The 27911-nt window shown below is 38.4% G+C and overlaps 6 protein-coding genes across 6 annotated transcripts; 4 read left to right on the top strand and 2 right to left on the bottom strand.

Moving 5' to 3' along the window:
• Positions 1-895: 895 nt before the first annotated feature.
• Positions 896-4081, bottom strand: LOC115627046 (cdc42 homolog). The gene is made up of 3 exons (XM_030522583.1): positions 3980-4081; positions 1316-1632; positions 896-1231 (listed from the first exon to the last, which is right to left on the bottom strand). The coding sequence occupies exons 2-3, from the start codon at positions 1601-1603 to the stop codon at positions 944-946; spliced, it is 576 nt and encodes a 191-aa protein (XP_030378443.1). The 5' UTR covers positions 1604-1632; positions 3980-4081; the 3' UTR covers positions 896-943.
• Positions 4082-4153: 72 nt separating this feature from the next.
• Positions 4154-5122, top strand: LOC115627288. Its single transcript, XM_030522919.1, has 2 exons — positions 4154-4280; positions 4478-5122. Exons 1-2 carry the CDS (start codon positions 4258-4260, stop codon positions 4803-4805), a joined length of 351 nt encoding a protein of 116 aa, XP_030378779.1. The 5' UTR covers positions 4154-4257; the 3' UTR covers positions 4806-5122.
• A 608-nt stretch (positions 5123-5730) lies between these two features.
• On the top strand, positions 5731-8716 carry LOC115627094 (moesin/ezrin/radixin homolog 2). The gene is made up of 5 exons (XM_030522647.1): positions 5731-6786; positions 6854-6956; positions 7050-7259; positions 7334-7570; positions 7625-8716. The coding sequence occupies exons 1-5, from the start codon at positions 6233-6235 to the stop codon at positions 8426-8428; spliced, it is 1908 nt and encodes a 635-aa protein (XP_030378507.1). The 5' UTR covers positions 5731-6232; the 3' UTR covers positions 8429-8716.
• A 924-nt stretch (positions 8717-9640) lies between these two features.
• On the bottom strand, positions 9641-13973 carry LOC115627186 (ubiquilin-1). Its single transcript, XM_030522789.1, has 3 exons — positions 13749-13973; positions 11849-13349; positions 9641-11482 (listed from the first exon to the last, which is right to left on the bottom strand). The coding sequence occupies exons 1-3, from the start codon at positions 13842-13844 to the stop codon at positions 11406-11408; spliced, it is 1674 nt and encodes a 557-aa protein (XP_030378649.1). The 5' UTR covers positions 13845-13973; the 3' UTR covers positions 9641-11405.
• Positions 13974-14201: 228 nt separating this feature from the next.
• LOC115627210 (cytokine receptor-like) lies at positions 14202-19924 on the top strand. The gene is made up of 3 exons (XM_030522830.1): positions 14202-15709; positions 16663-17729; positions 18166-19924. The coding sequence occupies exons 1-3, from the start codon at positions 14553-14555 to the stop codon at positions 19692-19694; spliced, it is 3753 nt and encodes a 1250-aa protein (XP_030378690.1). The 5' UTR covers positions 14202-14552; the 3' UTR covers positions 19695-19924.
• Positions 19925-24144: 4220 nt separating this feature from the next.
• On the top strand, positions 24145-27262 carry LOC115627362. The gene is made up of 3 exons (XM_030523012.1): positions 24145-24244; positions 24434-24905; positions 26073-27262. Exons 1-3 carry the CDS (start codon positions 24145-24147, stop codon positions 27223-27225), a joined length of 1725 nt encoding a protein of 574 aa, XP_030378872.1. The 3' UTR covers positions 27226-27262.
• The last annotated feature ends 649 nt before the right edge of the window (positions 27263-27911 follow it).

The raw sequence follows: 27911 nt of genomic DNA, 5'->3' as shown, positions 1-27911 counted from the left end.
ATAGCTTTTTCATTATTATTACTATTATTTTCTGTGTTTAGTTTACGCGAATTCTGTGTTGTTGTGGCTGTTGTTGTTATTCGTTATGCTTAGGCGGTATAACCTCTTAAACTCGCATGACGCTTTTACCATTTGGTATATTATTATTTAAATCTTCGTTCTGCTCAACCATTTCACTGTGAGCTTCTTTACTCATACAAAAAACAGAAAATTGCTCTCTTTCTCTCATAATTTTGTTATTGTTTTTTTTTTTTTTTTTCATTTTAAAAAATGAAAATACAGAAAATTGCTCTTTCGTAATTTTGTTGTTTTCTTTTTTCATTTTTTTTATGAAAAAACAGAAAATTGCTCTCTCTTAATTTTGTATACAATATAAATAATTTGTTTTGCTATATTGTTATTGATTTTTCTCTCTCTCTTGTTTACTTGTAAGAAAATTGGGCCGAAACAAAAAAAAATTAAATAAATAAAGAAATAATAAAATAAAGACCGAACAGGCGGACTTTTGATTTCAATTCCCTTTCCAAGTTGGGGAGTAAAATGCGAAGGAAAAATAAAATGTGTTTATATATGTATATTAGATGTTGTTGCGCTTTCTCACCTAGCCGAATGTCCTTTTGGGCGAGACTGGGCGTAGGAGAGCATCGTCATTGTGACAGTTTCGAAATATGGGCATAAACATTTTTTTTTAAAATGTGTTTATATATTTAATATATATATGTATATATACATATATATAGATATATGTGTGTATTGACTGACAAATAATAACGAAGACTGCAAATTTCTGTTGCCGACAATCGGCTATAGTTATAGAACTGGGCTAGGGGCCGACAACAGCGGGAGACGTGGATGGTCGGTTTGAAAGCGAGAGTAGAATAATACAATAAGAACATATAGTACGTGTTTTTGTTTTTTGAGGTTGAACAAATAAAAAAAATAATTATAAAAATTTGCACCTCCTTTTCTTGGATGGTTCTGGCGGCTCTAACGCGGCCAATATGGCCTCATCGAAAACATTCTTTAGGCCCTTTTGTGTCAATGCTGAACACTCTACATACTTGACAGCTTTCAGCTCCTTAGCCAGCTTCTCGCCCTGCTCCATGGTTATAGGTTTCTGCTTGTTCTTGGCCAATTTTTCCAATGTACTTGTCTCATCGCGTAAGTCGATTTGTGTACCAACCAGTAGAAATGGTGTCTTTTGGCAATGGTGCGTTATCTCAGGCACCCACTGAAATAAAAAGCACAAAAACGGGACGAACAACAATTATCACAATTTATATAAAACATCACTTCCCGCATTCCAACTACTCACCTTTTCCTTTACATTCTCAAACGAACTGGGACTGACGACCGAGAAGCAGACGAGGAACACATCGGTTTGCGGATACGATAAGGGGCGCAGTCTATCGTAATCCTCCTGACCAGCCGTGTCAAAAAGGCCCAGTGTGTAGGGCTCGCCGCCGATCATCACGGTCACGGCATAATTGTCGAATACAGTTGGCACATACTCTGATGGAAATTTGTTGGTTGTGTAGGATATCAGTAGACAAGTCTTACCGACTGCACCATCTCCAACGACCACACACTTAATAGTTTGCATTATTGAACGCTTTGTTTAGTGGAGAACGACTGAAAATAAAATAAAGAAAATTAAAATTTGCATTGACGAGTTAAAATGAAGCAGCAGCTCGATCTTAAATTTATAAATATGGGAATAGTCTGTAAGCGGCATTCGTTTAGAACGTGATCGAAAACAATTTCACAACATTTGACGAACCAATTATGGAGCACACACACACACACTTTATCAACATATACATACATATGTATATCTTGCCTCATTATTTTAATTGGCGAGTGACAAAAATGTCCAGAAATACCAGTCAAAAGTAGTTTGGGTTCCAGCCCTTCTGTCAGTAAAAATTGGTAACATGCCTCTAAAAAAAAAAAAAAAAAAAAATGGAATGCTAGACTCGTGCCCGGACAACCATTAAAATATATATTTTGAGCTTTCCAAGATCCCAGCGGCTTGTTTAGTGACGCTGATCAATCAAGTATATACTTTTATCCTTTGGTTTCAACAAATTTAATGAGAATTTTAGTAAAATTGCGTTCTATTCAAAGGCAACCCGTGGTTTGCCCTTATTCTTTGAAGGATTGACTAATTCTTATAGGAAACGCACAGGAACTGCTTGACAAACGCTATGACGAAAACAACCAATATTAGTAGTACTTATGTATATATTTCACTTTATCTAGATATCGGTGTGAACTGACAACTTTGATTGAATTTCTGGAAGTAGCAATTTTTGCTCAACCCAATATTCCCCGAATATTTTTGTCCTGGATAAAAGATAAATAAGACTGAACTCCTAGTTTAAGCTGTATTTGTATATTTCTATAAGTTTAATTTAAGTTGTTGTAAATAATAACAGTAAAATTTAAGTTTTATCAAAAAAGGAAAAAAAAATGGATAAAAGGGTATACTTAAACGCGCATTTAAAAGAAAAAGTATGATCTAAAATTGGAATAGATTTACAAAACGCCAAAAAAGGGAAGCGTAATTAAACCTAGCATTTAAGCATATTTTCAAGTCGGGAACTACCCCGATACGACCTATGATGTATCCCTGACATCCGTAATCATAATACTCGAAATTCTTCATTAAAATCAATGAAAGAATACCAAAGACAGATCTTAAAGCTTTGGTGTGTATACAAATATACAGACATATTTTTCAATTATCAACTAATGTTCGACTTTTTATATAATTAATAATTTGTTTTTCTTATAACAGGACGGTGTATTTGTAAGACGGGATACATGTGTATGTATGTATGCGTGACACAGGTGGCAGTGTCCTTGTTCTTGTCTTGCAGCATATTTGGACACACTCTTAACGTAACTTTATTGCGATTTAGAACTTTTCCGTTAATTATTATTTCGAGCCACTGCGACATAAAATAATAGAAAATTGCTTTTACTTTGTTTACTTTGTCATTTTGCTTGACTAGTGGTTATCTACATGCATACATACATACATGCATAGATACAAATGTATGTACATATACATGCACACATACGCACGCGTTTGTATCTTTTGAACTTCACATAAAGCAGGCGACAGTCGGCGCATATCGCCACCGGCTTCCTCCTTTTTTTGAAGCCACTAGAAGCAACGATGACTCAAACAGCGTTCGTGCAGAATAAAAGAAAAAGAGCGTACATATGTATGTATATGTATCTGTGGGTATGTATGCATGTATGTATATGAATTGTGCATAGATAAGCCAAATCCAACAGTTCTAATACGAAATATATATGTACATATGTATGTATGTACTGTATGTAGTTAAAGAACAATGTTGTTTCCGAGAATATGTAGCACGAATGTATAAATATACTATGTACATTAATTTACATATGCACATGGGTATGTCTGAATTTAAAAAACTAACATTATAAAAACCGACAGCAACTGCAATTTACTGTCTGCAACGCCTAGTTATTATGCTAATTTATTTTGACACAAATGCACTTGTGTACAAGCCACTCGCATACATAGTACGTTTCCTATGTACATATATACATACATATGTATGTATGTATTGCAGTTTTGTTTTGCAACGCATCACTAACACAACCATTTGCATTTGGCTTGCCTAATTTTATGCAATAGTGCAATTAAAAGAAAGGCCAGAGAAATGCATAAATTAAACAGATTTAAAAGGCTGCCAGCAGCAAGAATAAAATTCAACCAATCTATTTTACACAAACACACATACACGACACCGCCATACTGACATGAGAGCAGACAAGCAGCAGTCAGTTGTTGCTGTTTTCGTCAATTTTCACTCAAGAATTTTCTCTTTCTTTTTTCTGCAATTGAACTGATATTCACTAACGCAAATTAAATGCTCTATGATTGCAATTATCGACACCGGTGTTGAATCAATTTTGCGCGTATTTTACTTACAGTTGATTTAATTTTTAAATGTTCAAAATTCGATTCTGTTCTTTTTTTGGGCTGGGTTGGGCTCTGTATGCGTACGAATGACGAAACACAGGGTTGTCATCGCGGTAAAGCTCACTTGACGTTTGCAGCAATTGACAACTCTGCCTTGGTGCTGCCACTCTTGTCGATAGTAGTTGTCAAAAAGCAAAAGACTAGAAATAGAAGTGCCACAATAGAACAATAATAAGGCAACTAGCAATTTTGTTGGGAGGTCTATTTTAAAAAGAAATGTCATCGAAATGGCTGGATTTATAAAGACGAGGTACTTATGGCTGTTCAGTGTTTCACCATATAATCCAATACCCCTCGGCAGAAGGTGATACCAAAGATAATCGCCATCAATACAGTGACCAGCAATTTATTTGAAGCACTCCTAAATTTGAATGAAATTTATGAATTTGCTAAAAAGGCCTGAACTTGCCAAATATTAAAAATTTTTATTGTATGTTCCTGTCTTAGAAAACGTAGTCGTGAAGATGATCTGCCATGTGAGTCCACACCGCTCTCCAAACGAATCAACAATTTGCATTTGAACTACGACGATGGAAATAGTAGTAGTAGCAGCAGTTGCAGCATTCCAACTCTAAGCAATGACAACAATAACTACATAGTACCACCGATTGCAGGTGGACAAGCTGAGACGGTTGCAGTACTCAGTTCAGATGGCACTCGGTATGAGTATGAATACAATCCGGAGCTGAATGCTGATCAAAACCCCTATTACTATGAGAAAAACAAGATGTTGTATGACTTGCACGTTGAGCGTCTCAAACGCAACACTCATTAGAATATATAGACATAGATACGTAAATACACATAAAAACAACCATTGCTATTTTAAGTTGCAAGATACGGCAGGATATAATTGTACATACAACTACAAAAAACATATTACTTGAAAATAGAGCTGTGAGACGTAATTGTATGTACTTATCGTGCATTGCATACATATGTATGTATGTATACACATAGTATTTGTAGAATGCAAAAACATTTAGCAATATATGCATACATATGTGTGCTTGAAAATAAATATCCTATATCCTGAGGACAAACAGTAAAGGCGCACAGCTCTGCCTTAAAATAAATGAACCTTCAATACATTTTCTTCACACGCATTGTAGAAAATTAATTGTAATTTTATTTTCACAGTGCCAATGAAATGAATCTCAAATTCTAAAAATGCATAAATATACATAATTCATCACATACGTTCATGCACACATCCATACATATTGGTTGTAATTCTAAATTAATGTTCATGATTCAAGTTGCACATTACTTTTTTCATTAAATTTGTAAACAAGGCTTATATTTTGAAATTGTTTTTGTTCCAAATACATATGAAATTGTTTTATTTATTTTTATATGTACATAGTCAATCATCATACATACATCCTCACTCAACTTGGTATGATAAGCATTAACATATGTATGTATGTACATATATGCATACATATATATGTACATTTGTAATAATGACAACTCAAGTGTAATATTAAGCAACATAATATAAATACACCATTAGTGATTCTATGCCACAAAACACCTTTCAAGAACTGCACATTAGAGGGACTTTAATAGAGAACGACGAATTAAATAATTTATATAGAATATAAAAATATGCATACATATGTATGAGGCAATACTATTAATAAATAGTTCTATGCATTTTTTTTTCTAGAAAAAACAAATTCAATTTATCGTTTGGTATCTCATTGGGAGTCAGATATGCGTATTTGGTGAGCTCATATTCATTGTGTTCTTTCACCACGGTGCCTCGTGTTGTTGTATCAAATTTGACAGTAAAAATGTCGGTCTCTCATTCTTGCGCTCTCATCCATACGCAACACTCACACACACAAGTATGACAGACAGACCGATTGGCTGCAAATTACACGCACACACACATTATTCTTTGTTGTTGCTATTTATACGCTCGCATTTTTATTCTTGTCGAATTTTGTAACTGTAACGTTAGCTTATCATATTATTTATTAATATTAATATATTCATGGCAATTAAAAGAATTATAAAAAGTCAATTTCGAGTACATTAACAAAGAGTGAGTGCAATATGTGCGATTGGAAATGTTGGAGAGGTACGACGACTACGAAACTCAGGAGTAGCAGCAACAAAAGCAACAGTAACAACAACACATCATAAGATAGCGAGCAACAAGTCTAATTGGCTACACCATAAATATTAATCACCATGAGCCCATTTGGTTCGAAAAAGAATCGCTCCCTGTCAGTGCGTGTGAGTACTTTTGACTCTGAGTTGGAGTTCGAGTTGGAGCAGCGCGCCACTGGCCAGGATCTCTTTGATCTCGTTTGCCGTACAATTGGATTGCGAGAGTCGTGGTACTTTGGACTTCAGTATGTGGACACGCGCAGCAATGTGTCCTGGCTTAAAATGGACAAGAAGGTTAAGGATCAGCGTGTTGAATTGCACTCCAACAACAATTTCTATGTCTTCAGTTTCTATGCGAAATTCTTTCCCGAAAATGTCAGCGAAGAGCTGATACAAGAGATTACCCAGCATCTATTCTTTCTGCAAGTGAAACAGAGCATACTGTCGATGGACATCTACTGTCGTCCAGAGGCATCCGTGCTTTTGGCCTCCTATGCTGTGCATGTTCAATATGGACCCTACGACTACGAGACCTACAAAGATGGCATGCTGGCTGGCGGCGAGCTCTTGCCAAAGGGCGTCACAGATCAATATCAAATGACGCCGGAGATGTGGGAGGAGCGCATCAAAACCTGGTGAGCGCGTTGCGGCAACCAGCGTCTATAACTTGTAATGAAAGCCCCTTTATTCTTTTATTTGTAGGTATATGGACCATGAACCCATGACGCGAGACGAGGTGGAAATGGAGTATTTGAAAATCGCACAGGATCTAGATATGTATGGTGTTAATTATTTTCCTATTACGGTGTGTAAAAAGTGTATATACATATGTATGTACATACATAGATAGTATGTACGAAGCATGTATGTTAATTGTGTTAACATGCCATCCACACAGAATAAGAACAAAACCAAATTGTGGCTTGGAGTCACGGCTGTGGGGCTTAACATCTACGATGAACGTGACAAGCTAACGCCAAAGACAACGTTCCAATGGAATGAAATACGACACGTCAGCTTCGATGACAAGAAGTTTACGATACGGCTAGTGGACGCCAAAGTTTCTAGCTTCATATTTTACTCGCAGGACCTACACATAAACAAAATGGTGAGTATGTGCAAGTGAAAGCCCCATTCTATTAGTTTATATTAAATGAGCTCCCACCTTGCACCATGCCACAGATACTGGATCTGTGCAAGGGCAATCACGATCTATACATGCGACGGCGAAAGCCGGACACCATGGAGATACAACAAATGAAGGCACAGGCGAAGGAGGAGAAACAACGTCGTCAGATCGAGCGAAAGAAATTCATACGCGAAAAGAAGCTGCGCGAGAAGGCGGAGCATGATCGCTTCGAGCTTGAGAAGCGGCTGGAGCATTTGCAGGACGAGATGCGAATGGCTAGTGACGCACTGGTAGGTGTATATTGATGTTCACTCCAAAGACCCTCATATCATTGTTATTTATAGCGTCGCTCTGAGGAAACCAAGGAGCTATATTTTGAAAAGAGTCGTGTAAATGAGGAGCAAATGCAGCTGACTGAATGCAAAGCGAATCATTTCAAGACCGAAATGGATCGTCTGAGGGAACGCCAAATGAAAATTGAGCGCGAAAAGCACGATCTGGAAAAGAAGATACGCGATGCCGACTTCTATGTCCATCAGCTGACAGTAGAGAACGACAAACGGGAAGCAGAGACGGAAAAACTCAGAAAGGAGCTCATTTGTGCCAAAATGGCGGAACGAGAGGCGACTGCGCGTCTGCTAAACTTTCTCAACAGCGGTCGCAAGTCTTCCACGGACAGTCTGCTGACCACATCCACTGTCTCGAATGCAGTACATACATCGTCAAGCATCGCGGCCATCTCCACACCCTCTCTGACCAACAGCATCTCCACCAATGACATAGAGACGGCCGGAGGCGCTGACTTAACTACATCCGCATCACACTACAACATAATGGGCGACAATTCAAGCAACATATCTGATGATTTAGAACCCAAAGAGTTCATACTCACTGACAACGAAATGGAGCAGATTACCAATGAGATTGAACGGAGTCATATGGAATACTTACGGAAGTCGAAGAAGCAGGTCCAGCAGCTGCAAACGTTACGCAGCGAAATTGCACCGCACAAGATCGAAGAGAATCAGAGTAATCTAGACATATTGAGCGAGGCGCAAATTAAGGCTGGCGAAAACAAATACTCAACGCTCAAAAAACTCAAGTCGGGCTCAACAAAGGCGCGTGTCGCCTTCTTTGAGGAGCTATGACCGTACACTGACCACATCATGGAATACACAAGACTATTATCAACATTAAATTGAATGTGAATGATAAGTAACCTTAAACGAATGTAGGTGCCTTATAGCCTATAAATAGAGATCTATGTATGTATGTATATATCTATTATATAAATGCAAGATCTGTCTAAAAGTAATTGGCCTTGACCCCGTCCCCTGTAAAAATGTTAACTTTCTGTTGAAACCGTCGCATATCATACTGTCAAACACTTATTTTCAAGAAATATAACGAACTAATGGATCGACTCCAAATTTAAAGACGATAATGGTAATTTTACACCTTCGTTATCAGCTGTACTCGTAATATATTATAGAACAGATGAATTTTGACTCAGTCGTACAAGTGTTTTCAGCGATGAGCAACAGAAATTGTTTTCTTCTAACAATGCCGAGAATAAATATGCATGGAAAACTAAGATCGTGGAGATCACATACGAAAGAGCTTCAATTACAATTGCATAAATAACAAAGTTGAAGAAACTAAATATTGTACAGATTTGTCCCCTTTCTACTTAGCAACCTGCATCGTAGTAAAGGATATGGTTGATTGCTTTAGCAGACAATTATCTCAGCGGTCGGTCAATTTCGTATAAAACGTCTCTTGTATACCTATATTTGTATTTATTTGAGTGTGTCAGCGTTAGTTCGTTGTGGTAACCGTTTTATCTTTTAGTAATATCATAAAAATTCTTTAATAATCTAGATAGTGTGGCAAAAGCTTTGTTTTTGTATCCAGGCCACAATTCTAAAGCACAATTAAAAGTAAAAGCCAATTTGGCAGGCCCAAGCTGGAATGGAGTTTTTATTCCTAGATATGGATACATTATTGGATTCCTTTCGTAGATCGAAGCGTTAAACGCTCAAAGTTGCTTTATATTTTTTGATTACAGCAAGCATGTCGGGCACTGGTTATATATGTACATATCGCTGGGAAACTTTTGGGGAAACAAAATAGTTTTTCGTAGGTCTCTGTTTAGCGTTTGCTACACATTTTAATACTTATAAAGGTAAACTAATTTACTAGAATGTCTGCCGTTTTCCTTGAACTCTTATTTTCAAAGTTGTACTTAGTATGATGCCCAGCATGTATTTGATGCCTTTGTCCAGATTGATTCGAAAAACGGAACCGAATGAAACGCACAAGTTCTCTAAAGATATTTAATTTCTTCAAACATGTGACCATTTACAATTATTTGATTTTTTATTTCGTTTTTTACTCCTTTTTTATATTCAATACACAAATTAACATAGTTATGCTATGCGTATGATTGTGGCTGCTTAGGCCCCGTCTATCCGCAATATCGTAATCGTACATACATAATTGCCCATTACTGTGCCCACATCTATGCAAGGCCAGATTGTCCGTTACGCGTTTCAAAATAAGAACTAGAGCTTTCACCTTTTGTAAAAAAAAAAGAAAAAAAAATATGATATGCTAGCCCATAAATGTAATGGGCCGATATCGATCATTTCTACAACCAGGAATTCCACGGCCCATCAAGCATTGCATAAATGTGGAAAAGTTTTGGCTTTTTGCTGTCTGTTTGGGTTTGCCCGTCTGGGTCGGCACCGTGAATATCGCCAGAGAGCCTTTTGATGATATGCCTAGTCTACATTGGATGTAGTTTGTAGTTCTCTCATCAGCTGGCGACAAACGCATATTATGCACTTATTTATGTACACATACATTCATACATACAGATATATGTACATATGTATGTAGGTAGTTATATTTTTCGTATATGTAATATTGATAAACACAAGAACTCGTACAGAGAGAAAAATAGAGGTAAGTGTAATTAATGTATTTTAAATTTACGTTGCTCAGCTTTATATAGTATATTTAATGTATATGTATATTGGTATATAAGGTTCCTATGGGCGGTATCTGGTCGGCCAATACGTGCATACATACATATGTATATGGGTTGACTAGCCGCCCCAGAGTCCGTCCATCGTACAATGACAACTAAAGCAATGTTTGCAGAGGAATTGTTTTTGTATTTCTCTTCGTTTTTGTTTAAATAGTTTACGTCTTTTTTGTAACACCATGGAATATTTTTTATAAATGTTTACTTATTTTTTCATGTACATATGTATGTACGTTTACATATATATATATGTATTATAAGCATAAAATAAAAGTTTAGATTTTATAACAACATCATCCATTGCATCCATACACCGCCGCTACCATTGGTATGGTTTATGCTTAAAGTCCAATCTATACATACATATGTAGGTAGTACTTAATTAACCCAAAATTTGATCAGCTCCTTAGCAACACTGCACAAAGACATAGTTAAAGAACAATTCTTAAAAAGAAAACGATAAACAAATTTACAGAGACATTTAAATTTACAAACTTATGAATTGTTTATGGTGTGGTGTGTGTGTTTTCGTTTTTGTTGTCACAGTTTTTCCTAAATAGTTGCCCATTAAAGTGTCTGTATACGTTTGTTAATTAGTTCACTCATTTCCGCTTTAATAGTTTCATTCTTTAAACATTTGAAAAATTTCAAGGAAAAAAAAACAAAAAAAAAACTAACAAAAATTTGCTCAAAATCTTAAGTTTGCCGTTCAATGAAATTTGTAATATAGGATGTATTGATGTGTGAAAATCTGGGGTCTCTTGTTTGCGCGGGATTGGGCATCGTTTGGTGAATAGCAAATGTGATTCGTTTATATGTATGATGGATCTTTCCTTTACGCCTTCTGCTTCAGGCGTTGGGCAAAGGTGCAGACCGTGCAATTATGTCTGTGCATACGTGAAATTATTAATTTTTGTTTTTTGTGTGTTGCTTCTTATAGGATTCAAGGTATTTCCTTTCATGGTAAATTTGATAGCAGCGTGGATTTTGCATAGTTTTTCCCTGGTATATGCATAACCATCACTTTCCTTGTAGAGACAGTATACAAAGTTATATTGGGCGTTTGCTTAACTGTGTTAACTCAAAGACAATTGATTTAGGGCTAACAAGCGCTCTACGGCAGCATTTATGTCTCCGAATGTTGCAGTAAGAGCTGTGGAGAAACAGAAAGAGAGAGACAGTGGGTTAGAGCAAGAGAAGAATATAATTAATATTAAGATAGAATATGCTTTAATTTCTGGCTTCCCCTTATATGTTCTTTAATTGCAATTACTAAATAAGGAAAGTATATAAAACAGTTACGATCTTTTCAATCAAAGATATCAACTGAGTCCCTTGGAAATAACTGAACTGGTTTAACATTGACCCCAGATGATATAAAAAAGTTTCAACTACTGCGGAAGATATTATTTTTCGCAAACGTAGGAATCTTGATGGAGATCATCAAACACCAATATAATTTTCTTGGCGTTAAACAAAATCATGTGGACTTTGGATTTACGATCTGTCAAGCACTCACCTTGCAAATTTGCCTCACGATTGCCGAATCCCATGGCGGCCAGTTGCTCCAACTGTGACTGATAGCGCACCTCCGGCGGCTGTGTATTATCCGCATTGCTCGACATGCCGTTAAGCATGCGCATCATGAAATCGTTGAAGAGCTGCGCATTTGGACCACCACCCGGCGCCAGAGTTGGTGTGGTTGTGCTGGCGTTTCCTGGTGTTGTAGTTGTCGAAGTCGTATTGGTGCTAGTTGCATTGGTGCTGGCTGGATTACCATCACCGCTGGCCGGATCTGCAGTGTTAGTGTTTCCCGGCGGTGGCGGCGGTATACCCAGAGTGCCCACAAGTCCTGGCGCAGCGGTGCGCAGCTGCTCCATGCCCTGCTGTATCTGTAGTATGGCATTGAGGGCATCCGGATTGGTTAGCATACCCATGACATCGGGGTTCTGCATTTGTGACATAAACTGCGGCATCATTTGGCGAACTTGGTCCTGTAGCTGGGGATTATTGGCCAGTAGCGGGCTAGTGCTGAGCAAACGCGAAGCCATCTCCGGATCCTGCGACATCGACTCCATCATGGAGCGCGTATAAGGAGCATTGAGCAAATTCTGCATAAGTGACGGATTGTCAGCCATTTGCTGTAACATACTTCGCATTGCCGGTGTGTTGAGTATGTTGTTGGGTGGCATGTCGCCAGTGCGATTGTTTGATCCGGCGCCACCGGTTCCGCTATTGTTAGACTGTGCGCCTCCCGTGCGATTGCCAGTGCCACCCCAGGGATTAGGCAAAGGGTTGCGATTCTCGGTACCCTGTTGTGGATTGACTCCACCTGCGTTACCGGCACCACCGCCGTCGACCAAACCAGCAAACGGATTGCGACCGAACGACTCGGTAGCTGCATTCATCATTGGCTCTTGAATGTCGCGATAGATACGCTGCAAAGCGCTATAGCCTCCTGGCACCGACTCCAGATTCGACATTGCACGATCATGAGAGCGCATTAGTTCCTGTAGCATAGATGGATTGCGTGCCAGTTCCATGGTCTGGCGCAACAGATCGGGATTGTTTAGCATGTGTGATATTTCTGGATTCCGCTGCATCAGCTCCTGCATTTGAGGATTCGAGGTGATCAGCTGACGCATGGTTTCCGGATTGTTCATCATTTGCTGCACCAGAGGGTTATCCATTAGTGAGCGCAACATATCGCCATTATTCAATAGCTCATTTTGCATGCGCGCCTGTAGATCCATAAACGAATTCGAGCCAGCACCCAGGGCCTCCATGCCGGCCAAGCCACCAAACTGATTGAGACCGAATGGTGTTTGTCGGACATCGGCTGGCGCACGGGCGGGTGTATCATTGGTGCGAGTTGGTGCCTTGATCACTAGATGCACTGTCAAATTGTCCTTGATATTGTGCATCTTTAGCGTGTCCGTGTCTTTCATTATTTTACCGGCAAAAATAAGTACCAATTGCTCAGGCTCTGCCTCGAACTCTTGTGCGACCAGAATTTTGAACTGAGAAATACAAAACAAAAAAATACATACATATACATTTGTAGTAAATTTTCATGGATTATCGAAATATTGTTGTCCATGTCCATTAAGTGACGTGCTTGGCCTTTTTGCCATATTTCCATGCATTTACATACACATGAACATATGCACGCATGTACGTGTGCACACAAATACATACGTACACAATCACTTGGAGACAGACTACACACGGCAAGCAACATTTGCACTTTGCTACCCCGTGGAAAAATGCATTTCATTTTAATCACATGTTTATTTGCTCTCTTGTATTGTCTTACAATACAGGGCCAGTACTAGCACCAGAAGCACCGAGAGCACTACTCCAACCATTCATATTCATGCAGCATATAGCCAACCACGGATACGGACACGGGTACTCACATCTTTTATTCCAGAATCTTCATCAACTTCAACGGTTTTCTTATCCTTTGGTGTTTTCACCACCACGTTTATGCGTTTGCTGCCGCCTTCCGCCATTTTAGAAGTTTACAAGAACTATTTTTCTCTCCTTAAGTTTACACAATTTAATAAAATTTTAGAAAATATACATGTACGTGTTTATATTTCCATTTGATGAAAAGTAATTCGTCACTTCTCACACACTCACACACATACCCAATTAAATAGAAACAGTGCTGCCAAATGTGTAAAGTGAAAATGTGACAACTCAAAGTATACTGATGACAAATTTATCGACTATGACCAAAATGTATCGAATAGCCGCGAGTGTACCCAGGCTTGCTCAACAAGTATGGCTAAAAAGAGTCGATTACCGATGCTAAGATACTGTGAGCTGCATATAGCCACAACACTGTTGTTGTAGTGCAGACGCAAAACACCACTTATTAATATAGTAAAAAGGTCGCGCGGAAGCCTATTAAATACTACAAATTTACAAACAAACATAAAAATTGACAAAAGCATATTAATTAATGCCCGTTAATCAATATGATTTTCAATTAGGTGGATTGTAAGTTCGTTGGAATCGAAATGTCATTTATTCAGTTCCTGGAATTCTTATAAACGGTTTCCGAGAATTCGTACCAATACCAACAAGTGCCAGGTGGAAAGGTGTGCGTGCGTCAGTGTATTAGGTAGCGTGCACGTAAAAGTGCAAGTGTGTGTATTCAAAACAAATTGTTAACGAAACGACATATCTAAAAGATACAAAATATATATAGTTTGATGCGAGAAATGCACATTTGCACTATCAAACTAGCCATATTTGTTGCCCTTTGCTTACACAGCCAACATGCGCAGAGCATCCAGCACAGCCAGCCTGGCTGGGTTGTCCCCAGCAGTGTTGAGCAGGTTGTCGGTGGGGATTTCAACATCAGCTGCAGCATTAATAAAACGCATTTAGAGCAAAAGAGCTCTGAATCCTGTGATGTGCAAGAGTTGTATTTCCAGGCGCGCCATACCGAGAAGATTTTCAAAGGAGAGCCGCATATACAAAAAATAAATGAGACGACCATTCTTTTTATGGCGCACAATGCAGCTGAACAGCAGGATGAATATATGTGCAAGTGCCGCAAGTTTGCTATCATGCCGTCTCGAGTCTATATCGGCACTAAGCCACTTGAGGTTACTGACTTTGGGTGCATTGGCTACGATTACGTCTACATGGTGTGCAATTTTACGGCACCCAGCAATAATTTGTTAACATCATACAATGTCAGCTACACTTTGAAAAACCCCAATTACAAATTCTTTGTGGACTGCAATCACGATGCTGCACCTGTAGTCACTTGCAACATAACTGACGAGAATTACAAGAAATACGACCCTATCTTCCATTTTACGATGGACATTCACAACAAACTCGGCTCCATCTCGCAGTCCTTCCAAATAAACAATCACTTGAGCCAGATTCCAGCGCGTCCCGGTCACAATCTTACAGTGGTCAATAAAACGTCGGACTCTATTTGTCTATCATGGGGTATGGAAAGGCGCAGCAACTATCAGAAGGGCTTGCTTTGGCATGTTGTTGTGAAACCGCAAAACTTTCCGGAATTAAAGCGGCCCGAATGGCCCAACAATACGGATCCGCTGGTGGAGAAATTGTGTCTAAACAAACTACCGTACGCCGGCTACAGTTATTCTCTGAAGCTGCGTGTGCGCAGTAATATGACCAACTCGACATATAGTGACCCATTAAAATACAACTTCCGAACGGCGGCCGAGCGTCCGAGGCGACCGCCCAATGTTACCCAAGGCAACTTCTACGTCTATTCTTCGGAGGAGGAAGTTCGTGTCTATTGGGAGCAATTGGAGCTCTATGAGCAGAATGGTGAAGACTTCAAGTACATTATCAGCGAGTTTCGCAAAAACGGGACGATCGTGTAAGTACATTTTAAACTAGAAACAAGCGCGCAGGCATTTCTAGGAATCCTCACGTTTCCACTGCAATCACCATACATAAAAATGTACATATGTATATGTATGTATGTTTGTAAATACAGAAACAGCATACAAACATGTGCATCTGTATGCATTCCTTGAATATTGATGAAGCCAAAGCATTCCCGAGCCATAATTTCTGCATAAATTTGGCTCTACATGCACCGAAATGTACACATGTTTATGCACACACACACACACATATATATATTTATATTTATATGTAATAAAATCAACCATATTTGCACACTTTGTACGCATCTTTATGACGTCTGTACATATGTATGTATATACGTATATATGTATATACATAAACAATGTACATATACATACATATGTACTTGATGTGCGCTTTTGTTTTTTCTACAAAATTGTTTATTTTTAAAATTCGGGGAATTCTTCCATTTCTTGTCGATTGCTTTTAACAGGAATACCTTCTTAATATGAAATAATTCATATGGTATGCAAGGCCCCCTCCATAAATATAGTACACATTTCAGTTGTCTGATTGCTTCATTATAATTAGTTGGTAAATAAATTAAGGCCATTCTAATCTCTTTGGGCAGCTTATGCAATGATTTGGCCTTTGTATGCTATAAATATGTACATACATATGTATGTATTTCTGTATATAAGTATGTATTCAATTAATTGTTATAATCCTGGTCATGTTCTGGGAAATTGAACAACAAAATCAATAATTCATTAATGTGATAGTTACGCGCTCCCATTATCCAATCTATTTTTGCCTGTTCGTGTAGACAAATGTTATAGTTTGGAAGTTTTGAGGAGCCCTCTCAGAAAATAGATTTATAATGGTAATATGAATTACATATGTACATATGTATGTATATTAAAATAGAAAATTATTTTTGCTCTCTTTGGCAATTTCCAGGAATCCAGCGCCAATTGAAGTGGAATCGAATTCGGTCAAAATTATGAATTGGACCAAGGATGCTCATTACGACATTTTTATTAAAAGCAGCAACATTGTTAACGACTCGATTGAGGCCAGCCACATGATAATTCCGCCAATCAGCGATCTAGATTTTCGCGTACACAAGCCCAGAAATATTCGCAGCGTGTATCATCCAAGTACTAGCAGCTTTACGTTGTCCTGGGAGAAGCCTGAGGATGATGATGGACTAATTAACTACACCGTATTCTGGTGCAATTCGAAGCCAGCACTTCCCACGGAGTGCGAAGGATCCATACACTTTAAGAATGTGAGCAGCACAGTTCGCGAATTTACGAGGGAGGTTGACCAGACGAAGACACTTAACATGGCTGTATCGGCTAACTTTGAGCGCTTTAACACCGGCATGCATTGGCTGATCTGCACGCGCGATATTACCGACGATCTGGACAAGATGGAGCCCATCATAGATAAGGTCACGAGCACATCTCTCACTGTAAAATGGAGTACAGAGCGCGTCTGTCCAGTCATACTCACTGGGTATAATTTGACCTATTGCCAGCGATCAGAGGATAAGCCTGACAACTGCACCACAGTGGTCATTCGCGATCGCTACTCGAAGGTCTACGAGATACATAATCTGGAGCCGTACACCTATTATGGCGTTCGAATGTTAATGTTTTCGGAAACGAAGGCCAGCAAGTATAGTGATGATCGTATCAATCGCACGGATGAGGCCGCCCCCACGCCGCCACGCCAGCTAGAATTCCGGAATGTCACCAACTCCAGTGTCACGCTCAGCTGGAAGCCACCGCTTCGGACAAACGGTGTGGTCCGTACATACAACGGTACCTTTGTGCACAACAACAAAACTGACTATTTCGAGCTGCCAGCCTCACCCGCTGAACTTGTTAACAATGAGAATAGGGTATCGTATGTGTTGCATAATCTGACTGCCTACACCAATTACGAGATAAGGATCAGTGCGCGCACCCTCTTCCCTTCGAAACCCAGCGATGCCGTACATTTTCAGACCAAAGTTGGAGGTAGGTCTTTTAAACGAACGCTTATCCAGCGTTTTGGGGAGCACACACTTTCCGTTGGATATAATATATTTTTTTAAACAAACAAAGCGTAAAAGGGGGGCGCCATGACAGACTCGGTAAAGTATGTACAAACAAGTATTTAGTTTCTAAACAAAACGGCGATCATATACCATTCAGCTCAGAGTAGTTGCCCTTTGTTGTTGTTTTTAAATTGCGGATGATATTTGATAGTAAAGTGGGTGGGCAAAGATCACTCTGTCCGTCTTTATGGACACCGAGAATTTTTAAACAGCTAGGGACACCAACTTAGCATGCAGACCTGTATTTTCCATTCGTAAACCAAATTTATTCCTGACCATATAAGTAGAGACTTGAGGAGGTGTAATTCCACTTCTAGTTCCTATTTTAACTAACTTTCACTTAAATTCTATTACAGTACCTTCGCCGCCACACTTGTTCGATCCTACAACCAAGAATGAGCTGACTACCTTGAACTGGGCGGCCCCGATACGACCCGCTGGTCGTATTGAATACTATGAAGTGGCTGTGACCGAGACTGTCGATGAGCGGTCTGTCATTCGTTGTGTTAGCTACGTTTTGCCGCGCCAGAATCGCACCTCTTTCCTGGACACCCCTAAATGCACGTCCAGAAATCAGTTCCAATACCAGGTGCGGGCTGTGAATGTGGAATTGTTGGACGATACTGCTGACATGGAGTCTGAAGAAGGCGAGAATATGTTCGCGGAGAATTCGTGCAACTCACATTCGGAACTAAGTGACGAGGAGACGAACATGATCCAGTTGTATCAAAATGAGGCACGGTATCGTCATTACAAGTCAGAATGGCATTCCTATGGAGTTAGTTGCTTGCAGGATAGTTCGATGCAAAAGCTAATGTTGAATGTAATTGAGATAATTGTGGTTATCACATTCCTTATTATATGTGGGCATAGGGCGTATGTTAAGTTGCGTTATATGTCGAACATAGAGTGCCAGCTGCCCACTGGCATTATGGAAAGCTTGAAGAAGGCCAGCGAGGGTGGTACGATGGGTTCGATGGACTCGGGCATAAGTAGTTGCATTCGAGACAGCGCCACTTCGGCTCAATACAGGCTACCGAATTCGCAACAAGATTTCAGCACCCACAGCAATGAGAGCGCCAAGCTGTTATTATCGGCCGCCACTACACCTGGACGCTGCAATGAAAGTGACCCGGCCATCTATGCATATCCGGAACTGCCCTCATACATGTCCATGCATCGTGATTTTCTCGAGAATGAGAATGCCGTAACTGCCGAGCAGAAATCCTCCGACTATACTAGCGTTGCGGAACTAAACGCTGCCGCTGCTGCCGGAAATGGCAATAACGGCTACATAAAGCCTACACAGATGAAAAACTGGTCCACACCAGTGCCTAGTTCCATGCAGGCAACGAATGCCAATATGCTTCCCAATCTAAATAACACAACTACACCAGCCATGGACATGAACATGGAAACGTTCCAGCAACTATCGGCATCTGGTGGCATGCCGTTGAGTGGATATGTACCCGTCCAGGTTCTGCAAGCTCGGCCCGCCCCAAAACCCAGCCTGCAACAGCAACAACAACAGGCAGTCCCATCCATGCTCAATTCTAGCAACTACGTACAGGTCTCGGACTTGCACAAGCTCATGCCGCCAGTTAGTGAGCTGCCTGCGCATGGTGGCCAGGACAAGCCAAAGCCAATTATAAACGATTTTGGCTACACGACCATGGAGCAGTTGGAGCGCGCTGGTCTGATCAAAAGTGCGGCGACGGGTCCAACGTTAGCTCAGCAGCAGATGTCGGCGCTGGACAACAGTCGTGACCATTTGGGAGGGGCTGCCAACAACGGACATCCACAATCACGACTCATGAGCGGATATGTAACACCTCAGGAATTGAACGCGCTGGCCCAGAACCATAATCAGCGCCAGGTGCTGTAAAAGCCGGATGATGTTGCTCCAAAAGCTCATATTTAAAATGGCAGCTACAATTGGCAGCTACTATTGCCATTGCCATTAACATAAAAACAAACACAAACACAAAACCCAACTCATACGACACATTAGAAGCACTTAAAACTGCATTTGCACCCGCATCTCTGTCACTTATTTTAACTGTATGCCCTTATGTATTATTCTTAGAAAATATAAAAATCGAAAATGTTTTTAAATTCTCCTTCTACCGATGGTAAATTATTAATTTAAACAATACTAAGCATTTTAGAAAGTGGGCTTCAGATTCTACTGTGGTTCTGCTGTTGCTCTCTCCATGTACATAATTCAAGTATAGCGAGATACAATATAAAATAGTGGTATAAGCCCCAGCTCCTTCAACTATGTGATATTTTTCGAACGCTATTACTGATAAGCTTATACAAATGAAACAATCTCAGATTGTTGGAGAGTCGGCGTGCTCGCAAACTCTCTTAAAATTCATACAGTTCTGTTCAGTTAAATAGGTTCAAGATTTTATGCGAGAGAAAATTCCTATTCTTTTGGAACCATCTGACCGATACAAATGAAACGGTTTGAAAATTGAAGTATAATTATGTGCCTACAAAGCAACGGAGATGTTTAGCCTTAAATATAAACTTTGGTCAGTTTTCAAATTTAATTCGCGGAATTAGATATCCTTGTTAAAATCAGAGGACACAGTCAAATCTGCTACAAAATTGAGTCAAGAACGAGGTTGTATGTTTCTATCTCCATTTAGACTTTTAATTTTTTCTTTATATTAATCTTTCTGATTAAAAATACCCCTGATTCAGTTTCACCGTGTAGGTTTGAAAATTAAAAATTGCATGTATGGTTGCACGACTTTATTCCATTGCGCACGATTCAAAATAACATATGATCAATGTCCTTTTTACACGACTTTTTCTGGAACCTACCGTGTAAAAACAGAACTATGTGCATGAGCTTTTGAAACTGCTAATACATCTAAGGCCTAAGAAATTGATATTGTCGTTCAAAATTTGGACTTCAAATACATGATTATTTATTTAAGTACGATCTTCAATAGGCTATATCGATATTCATCGTGGGATTTCGATATCAAAACCGATAAGGCAGTCAAATTGTGAGTTTTTCTAGTGATGGTAAAACGAGGTTCGTGGGGATAAAAAGTACTTTCATTTGAAAGACAAAACACTGAACTTTTTATCATAGCCAGTGAGGTTATAGCATCATATCGTGGTCCTAGATGATGAACGATACTATACATATTGTATCCATTGGATCAGCGATTTCAAAAATCGATCGGAAGATAAGTATTAATATTGGCTTAGAGTGGAGAATGAACACAAACGATTTAAAGGTTTGTTCGTTCGGAATGGTCGGATAGCTCGCTTTTTTTTATTGGTATTATTATCTCTACTATATTAATGATACTAAGAAAAATGGGCCAATATTGTCCACTTCTGATGGCTGGTTCTACATGATGGTAGGCATGTGCTCATTTCCAAAGTACTCACAAAACATATAATTAATATATTTAAATATACATATATGCCCTCTCGCTGGTTGGGTTGGTGAGTCAAGGCGAACATTTTTAATTTTTTTTCAATTTTCAAATGCGAATGTACATATGTATGTAACAGGTAGAAGGGTCGTGGCATACCCCATAAAGTATATATATTTTTGATCAGGATGTCAAGACGAATCGATATAGCCCTGTCTGTCTGTCCTTCCGTCTGTGTGAACGAGATGATCTCACAAGAGCTAAAATAATGATTATGCTTTGAGTTTTATTTTGTTGATCAAAAAGTAATTATTGAAAAATGTTTGCCTTGACTCACTGATTAAGGATGTTATAAATTTTGTCGTTAATCCTTATGAAAAAGAAAAATATACAGCTTAAGTTTTATTTTTGATCAACAAAATAAAACCCAAAGCATAGTCATTATTTTACAAGTTTAATTTTTTTGCTCGTCAATAATAATAATTGGTTAATTTTTAAAGTAAAACTCAAAATAACTACGAACTGGATGTATATGCCAAATTTGAGTTCAAAATTCCAAGAATTACCGGAGTTAGGAAAAACACGAATTGCGGGGGAGTGCGGGGAGGGGGGTGTATCAGAAAAAAGCACAAACTCGTTCTACCTAGGGCTTAGGGGAACCTGAATGCTATGGGCGCATATAACTCAGTGACGGAACTTTACCTGGGTACAGGGTATTACACTGTCGGGCTTGCTCGACTGTAGCGTTCTCTCTTGTTTTTGTTAAGAAGAAATCAAAATAATTATTATTTGCGGTACGTGGTTGGTTCATCATCAACTACAAATGACTTTGAAAGTATTATATATATGAAATGAAGAAATAAATGTTGAATTACTTGGAATTTTTATTTGTTAAGCTCTGGAAAAATATATTAACCTTTGACGGCCTCTACAAATATTATACATTTTAATAAGAATCTGGAGACTCGATTGCTAGGGGACCTCCAATCAGTAAGAATGTATGTGTACACATAGGGGGGAAAAAATATGTACATATATGCTAGGGAAAAACATTTTTTTAAATAATTATAAAGAAAATAAATAAATTCCCCTTCTATCCAGGTACATTTTTGGTTAAAAAGTATTGCAACAGTGAACTGTGTACCTCTTAATTTGTTCGTATATATATATGTATGCATATACATACGTTTTTGTGTGCAGTACAGAGTTATGCCACAGCAGCAAACACAAATGTGTGTTTTCTCCGACTTGGGAGAATCTGACGTCTGCCCCACATACTTCTGTGTGTTACATAAATTCGCACTCAACTATTCTGGGTACAGGGTATAGGGCACAGGGTACAGGGTATTTGATTTCATTTTCCCTGAATTGTAATTGAACTAAAACGTGCGGTATTGTTAAATATTTAAATGCATACATATAGTACAGAGGCGTACGCAGCTTTTTCCACAAAAAGGCGCCTTATTCCAAAAGGTTAAAATATGTATTTATTTGTTTATCATTGCATACATATGTATTTTTATTTATACACAGCGACTGTAATCATTATAAGTGGTTATTAAAAAAATTACAAAATAATGATTATTTTTTAATTTTATTAATTCGCTCACAATTTAATGATTAATTTTGAGTTTTGAGTGGTTAATTTTTAAAGTAAAACTCATTAAATTGTGAGCGAATGAATACAAATTAAAATTTATAAATCATGGTGAAAATACATAGATAATCCTTAAAAAGGATGTCAGTAAATTCCTCGCTTTCCAAAAGTTACAGGGTGCGCCATCTTTTATGTCGGTATGTAGATATTGAATAACTTTGTCATTAGTGAACCGATTGACTTGAGTAGACCTCAGTTCAAGAAATTGTACAGAATCAAATTAAAAAAATCGGTTGTTTATTTTCAAGGATATTCAATGTTTACATACCGACATAAAAGATGGCGCACCCTGTACTATAAGTGAATGATTTTTTCGTTTAAAAAAAAAACAAAATATTCATTATTTGCGGTCCCTGATTTATACACATCACTACAAACCCTTCTATAAATTGCAATTATATACAAATGTCGTTTATTTATAACAAACATTTTTGGAATTTTTTTTAAAACTGATCGGTTTTATATGATATAGACGTTAGATATGGTTTAAACTCGAGTATATGTTGTAATAGTATAAAAAACTGCCAGATGCACAGATATACAAATATTAATATGCCTGCATAATATATATGTCATATTAGGGTTTCTGCTGTTCTCTGCAAAGGAGATAAACCCTTTGCCAGAGTTTTAATAATTTACAGCTTATCGTCGTATGTACGAGTACGTGATCGCTGCTACGAGTATGTGCATATGTATGTGTTGGCATTAAACGGATCCATTATAATTCTGTAATCATAATTTCAGTTGTTCAGTGTATAAGAATCGGTCGAGAGAACTGATCGTCCGAGCTCTGGAGCAGGCACATTTAAATATGTTTCTTATCGCGTCCTATTTTGTTTTCAATACAAAATAATAATACAATGCGGTGCCGACCTCAGACCGTTTTTATAGTAGTTTTTTTTTGCGCTTTCAATTGCCGGTTAATAAATTGCAAAAATGAAATGATTCCAGGCTGGGTTATGCCAGAGTCGATCAAAGAAATAAATGGATCAACCTTCAACATAACGTGTTCCCTTAACCCAAACTTTAGAAACATAGTGCTCTTGGAACGCTGCTCGTCAGATCTGCACTTCAAGATGGATGGGAAGCGACTGCCAGCCATTGGGAGGCTTAACAGGAGCAGCATTATATACACAATTTGGGAAGCCCCACCTCAGTATCGCAACAGTTACCAATGCTACTGTGGGGACTACAAAGTGGCAGCTGCCTAGGTCTCTGTGGGTCCAAAGCAGCCGCTGCAGGACTACAAGTGTCACAACTACAACTTCCATCGCATGGAGTGCATTATACAATTAACGTCACTTAATCTAGATCCACAAATCACATTGCAGTACTCGATCTTAAAACAGAATCAGCCAAACGAAGTCGTTAAATGTGAGCTCAATAAGGAAATGTTGCAATACAATTGTAGCTTTGCTTTTAAGTCTATAAAAAGGCTTTACTACTTTAAGCTAACTGTGGATTCCGTTCCATTGAATTTCACGATTGACATTTGTGAGAGAGCGATTCCTGATAAACCCATCTTACTGAATCATCACCTAACCGCAACCTCAATATGTTTAGTTTTGGATAATAACCATCATGACTGGTTTCATAAATGCATCGGCTCCGATAATTTGGAAGCATTTGAGTATTATGTGAGAGCTGAGCCAAATCTTCTGGAATCAAACAGCAATATACCCGATCTGCACGACAGTCTAAATATGTGGAATATTACAATGGGAAAATTTCAAACAACCCACACATTATATCGTAAGGATTTGCCCTACGCCAATTTTAACTATAATGTAGCGGTGCGTGTGCGCAGTACTAACAAGAATAGCACAGAATGGAGTCCCACACTTTATAGAAACTTTACCACTCTGCCCGCAATCCCTCCGCGACCTCCTACAGTTATCAGAGGCAACTACTTTGTAATTCCCACTGGAAACAAACAAAATCTTCGCGTATATTGGCAGCAATTGAACAGGACAGATCATTTCGGTTCAAATTTCGAAACTGTTATCAGCAGATATTCCAAGAACGGTCTTCCCGGGTGAGTAGGCTGTGTCGTTAACACTTAATCAGTTCTGGGAACTCATGAAATCCACATAAATAAATTAATACGTAATGTAAGTATTTGTGAGTTAATATGTGTACATAATAGGAGACTTTACATCATCAGTCTGCTTGTATGTAGATGCAGTTCCAAATAAACAAATACATTCGCGTGGGCTAACCACATTTCATCGACCCAGAACATTCTTCTGTTAAATCTGCATGTAGGTATACGTGAAGAAGAAGATGAAACAGCTTTACAACTGCAAATAAACAAACATGCGATAGAAGTGAAACCTAATAGTTGTATTGAAGTGATTTAATTTGAGTTCAGTTTTTTGTAGATTAGTAATTATAATCTATAATTATTCATCTTGAAAAGAATGGCTAGAAAATGGTTATTGCTTTCGCTTATCGAGCTTCAAAACCACTAGAAAATGGCTCAAAAAACTGCTATTTATAAGTAGCTAAAGAAAGGGTAGAAAATCCGCCAGAAAATGTCTAGAAAAGCCACTAAAAATCGATAGAAAATTAGCTAGAAAATGATAATAAACACAGCTATAAATAGCTATAAAAGCCGCTAAATGGTTGCCGATCCAGCCTCAGACGACGCATTACAAATATTCCTGGGAAACTGGAATACCACAAGAAACAGCGACTCTTATAAATCATAGTCTACCGGGTAGTCTATAAATAAGAAGAAGACAAATGAACTGCTATTGAAAATTATATGAATTCGAATCATTGATTGAATCATAATAAAAAATATATAACATTTGATTAAATTTAATCAAATAAAAATGAAAGGAATAAATATAATGACATAAAATAAAATACTTTTATTAATAAATAAGCAAATAAATAAATAACAATGGCTGACGGCGGTAAATTAATTGTTAATTAAGTTTTGCTGTAACACCAACATGTTATCCGAACTGCACTGCCAACGATCTGGTATCTATATAGTTTAGCGTAATTGTTGGTGATCGGCAGACGGTTTTTTAAACCAAGTCGATCAAATTGAAATATAGCTTTATTTTTTGGCGTAACTATAAAAAATTAAGAAATGTATTGTAAATCTCATTAAATTGAACATAAAATAAAGCTACCTACTATAAAAAAATTCTATAATATTTGATTTCTATCATTATACTTAACTTTTCAGGAATGTATCAGAAATAGAAATGCACAAAAACTGGGCTGTCATACGGAACTGGGACATGTCTGCCAACCACACTATCGCCCTAAGAAGCAAGAATCAAGTTGGAAGTTCGATAAATGAAAGCCATTTCAATATTCCTGCCATAACTTTAGCTGATCTTGAGCAGCGCGTAGTGCAAAATATTGATTTTGATGAGACTATTACTTTGACATGGAAGCCGCCGAAGTATGAAACTGGCTTAAGAGGTTATACCATATTTTGGTGTCACGTAAATCCAAAAAATCTGTCCGATTGCAAGGATGATGAGCCCATACGTTTTGAGAACATAACTAGTCGTCGGAGTTCGTTTGTTGTTAAACGGCAGGAGGGTGCCATTAACATTGCTATCTCGGCCATTTATGAGGACAACCTTAGTGGAGGCATGATCTGGCATTTACATAAATCGACTGCAGAAGGCATCGGTCTGCGAAATGTACAAGTACATACCTTTCTTACCTCCCACCAGAAATATTCAATACTCGCCGCTTTTCCCATATTTGTATTTATAATTTTTATTGTTACAAAAATTAATACAGAGCGTATTGCGAAGGCCACTTTACCCGAAGGCATAAGGGACATGTTGCGTAGGGAGAGCCAGGAGCAAAGAACAGATGATAGCTTGTCAAAAATTGACTCTGAGCAAGGGGAGCGAAATGAGAACCAAAACCTATTGGAACATAGAAATGGCAATGATATTAACTCAGATACTTGTTGCTCGACAATCCCCGACTGCTATGAAATGGATTCACCAGCGCCTGCTAACAATCAAACCCAAATGGAATACATACATGAGAATGATAGTAGGTTAACTACCAGTTGCTTTACTGACCCTTATCTAATGATGTCAGCGAATTCCCAAATGGATACACCAGCGTCTGCCAACAACGGCTATACAAAACCGGAAATAATGGGAAATAAATTACACATGTTCCGGGACTCAAGTATACCAGAAAACGTTGCGATGATGGTGAGCACAGGTTATATATCTCCGAAGGCGGCAGCAGCATTTCACAAAACTGGTTACTTACCCACTGGAAACAGCCAACAATATTGCGATGATCCTCGGGACGGGAATCGATTGTCTTTATTGAGCATTCTCATGACACCAAGAACATAGCAGTTATTATACCCAGTACTCGAATGGTCAAGGGTATACTGGATATCGTGTATTTAATGAGTTTTGTTTCAAAATTTACATTAACATCGGATGCAATAAAAATCCATATTGTTTCCAAATTGTTTTATTTACTACGACATTGTAAATATGTGGGTATTTAATAAAATACAAGTAGTTTTAAAAATAGTGGGTAGAGTGCAGGGTATACCAGAGTCGAGCTGGCGACTTTAATGTTCTACGCTACGCAATACGTCACAATTACCGCCGCGTAAGTATTTATACTCTCTTGTGCTCTCATCTCCGAAATGATGCTTGTTATACCCTGTACCCGTATATTAGGTTTGTGCAAAGTATGTAACATGCAGAAGGAATCATCTCCGACCCCATAAAGTATATACATATATTCTGAATCAGCATGACGAGAGAAATCGAGCTAGACATGTCCCTCCGTCCGTCCGTCTGTCTGTATGAACGCAAGGATCTCCGAAACTATAAAAGCAGGAACAACCAAAGTTGGTATCCAGATTCTTCGAGGTCCAAGAAAGGGCGAGTTCATTTTTTTTTTTTTTAATTTTAGCCCCCTTTCCATGCTACAGAATTTCGTCAATACCGTCCACATTTCAAAAGCTACCTTAAACAAACTTTGCACACATAATTTATACTATAATAATCTACTTTTGTTTTAA

The sequence above is a fragment of the Scaptodrosophila lebanonensis genome, unplaced genomic scaffold, assembly GCF_003285725.1.
Source record: "Scaptodrosophila lebanonensis strain 11010-0011.00,11010-0021.00 unplaced genomic scaffold, SlebRS2 tig00000092-arrow-pilon, whole genome shotgun sequence".
NCBI classification, from domain to species: Eukaryota; Metazoa; Arthropoda; class Insecta; order Diptera; family Drosophilidae; genus Scaptodrosophila; species Scaptodrosophila lebanonensis.
Note: the sequence above shows the minus strand (reverse complement) of the source record. Positions and strands in the feature narration are given on the sequence as shown.

Excerpts from the sequence above, each read along its gene's own strand:
- LOC115627046 (XM_030522583.1), bottom strand. The coding sequence starts at position 1,603 with ATGCAAACTATTAAGTGTGTGGTCGTTGGAGATGGTGCAGTCGGTAAG. Across the intron at positions 1,232-1,315 it reads TTGAGAATGTAAAGGAAAAG|TGGGTGCCTGAGATAACGCA; the intron begins GTGAGTAGTTGG and ends TTTTTATTTCAG.
- LOC115627288 (XM_030522919.1), top strand. The coding sequence starts at position 4,258 with ATGGCTGGATTTATAAAGACGAG. Across the intron at positions 4,281-4,477 it reads GCTGGATTTATAAAGACGAG|AAAACGTAGTCGTGAAGATG; the intron begins GTACTTATGGCT and ends TTCCTGTCTTAG.
- LOC115627094 (XM_030522647.1), top strand. The coding sequence starts at position 6,233 with ATGAGCCCATTTGGTTCGAAAAAGAATCGCTCCCTGTCAGTGCGTGTG. Across the intron at positions 6,787-6,853 it reads GAGGAGCGCATCAAAACCTG|GTATATGGACCATGAACCCA; the intron begins GTGAGCGCGTTG and ends TTTTATTTGTAG. Across the intron at positions 7,571-7,624 it reads GAATGGCTAGTGACGCACTG|CGTCGCTCTGAGGAAACCAA; the intron begins GTAGGTGTATAT and ends TGTTATTTATAG.
- LOC115627186 (XM_030522789.1), bottom strand. The coding sequence starts at position 13,844 with ATGGCGGAAGGCGGCAGCAAACGCATAAACGTGGTGGTGAAAACACCA. Across the intron at positions 13,350-13,748 it reads AAGATTCTGGAATAAAAGAT|TTCAAAATTCTGGTCGCACA; the intron begins GTGAGTACCCGT and ends TGTATTTCTCAG. Across the intron at positions 11,483-11,848 it reads TCGTGAGGCAAATTTGCAAG|CTCTTACTGCAACATTCGGA; the intron begins GTGAGTGCTTGA and ends GTTTCTCCACAG.
- LOC115627210 (XM_030522830.1), top strand. The coding sequence starts at position 14,553 with ATGCGAGAAATGCACATTTGCACTATCAAACTAGCCATATTTGTTGCC. Across the intron at positions 15,710-16,662 it reads CGCAAAAACGGGACGATCGT|GAATCCAGCGCCAATTGAAG; the intron begins GTAAGTACATTT and ends GGCAATTTCCAG. Across the intron at positions 17,730-18,165 it reads TTTTCAGACCAAAGTTGGAG|TACCTTCGCCGCCACACTTG; the intron begins GTAGGTCTTTTA and ends ATTCTATTACAG.
- LOC115627362 (XM_030523012.1), top strand. The coding sequence starts at position 24,145 with ATGGAGTGCATTATACAATTAACGTCACTTAATCTAGATCCACAAATC. Across the intron at positions 24,245-24,433 it reads GCCAAACGAAGTCGTTAAAT|TTTTGGATAATAACCATCAT; the intron begins GTGAGCTCAATA and ends CAATATGTTTAG. Across the intron at positions 24,906-26,072 it reads TCCAAGAACGGTCTTCCCGG|GAATGTATCAGAAATAGAAA; the intron begins GTGAGTAGGCTG and ends TTAACTTTTCAG.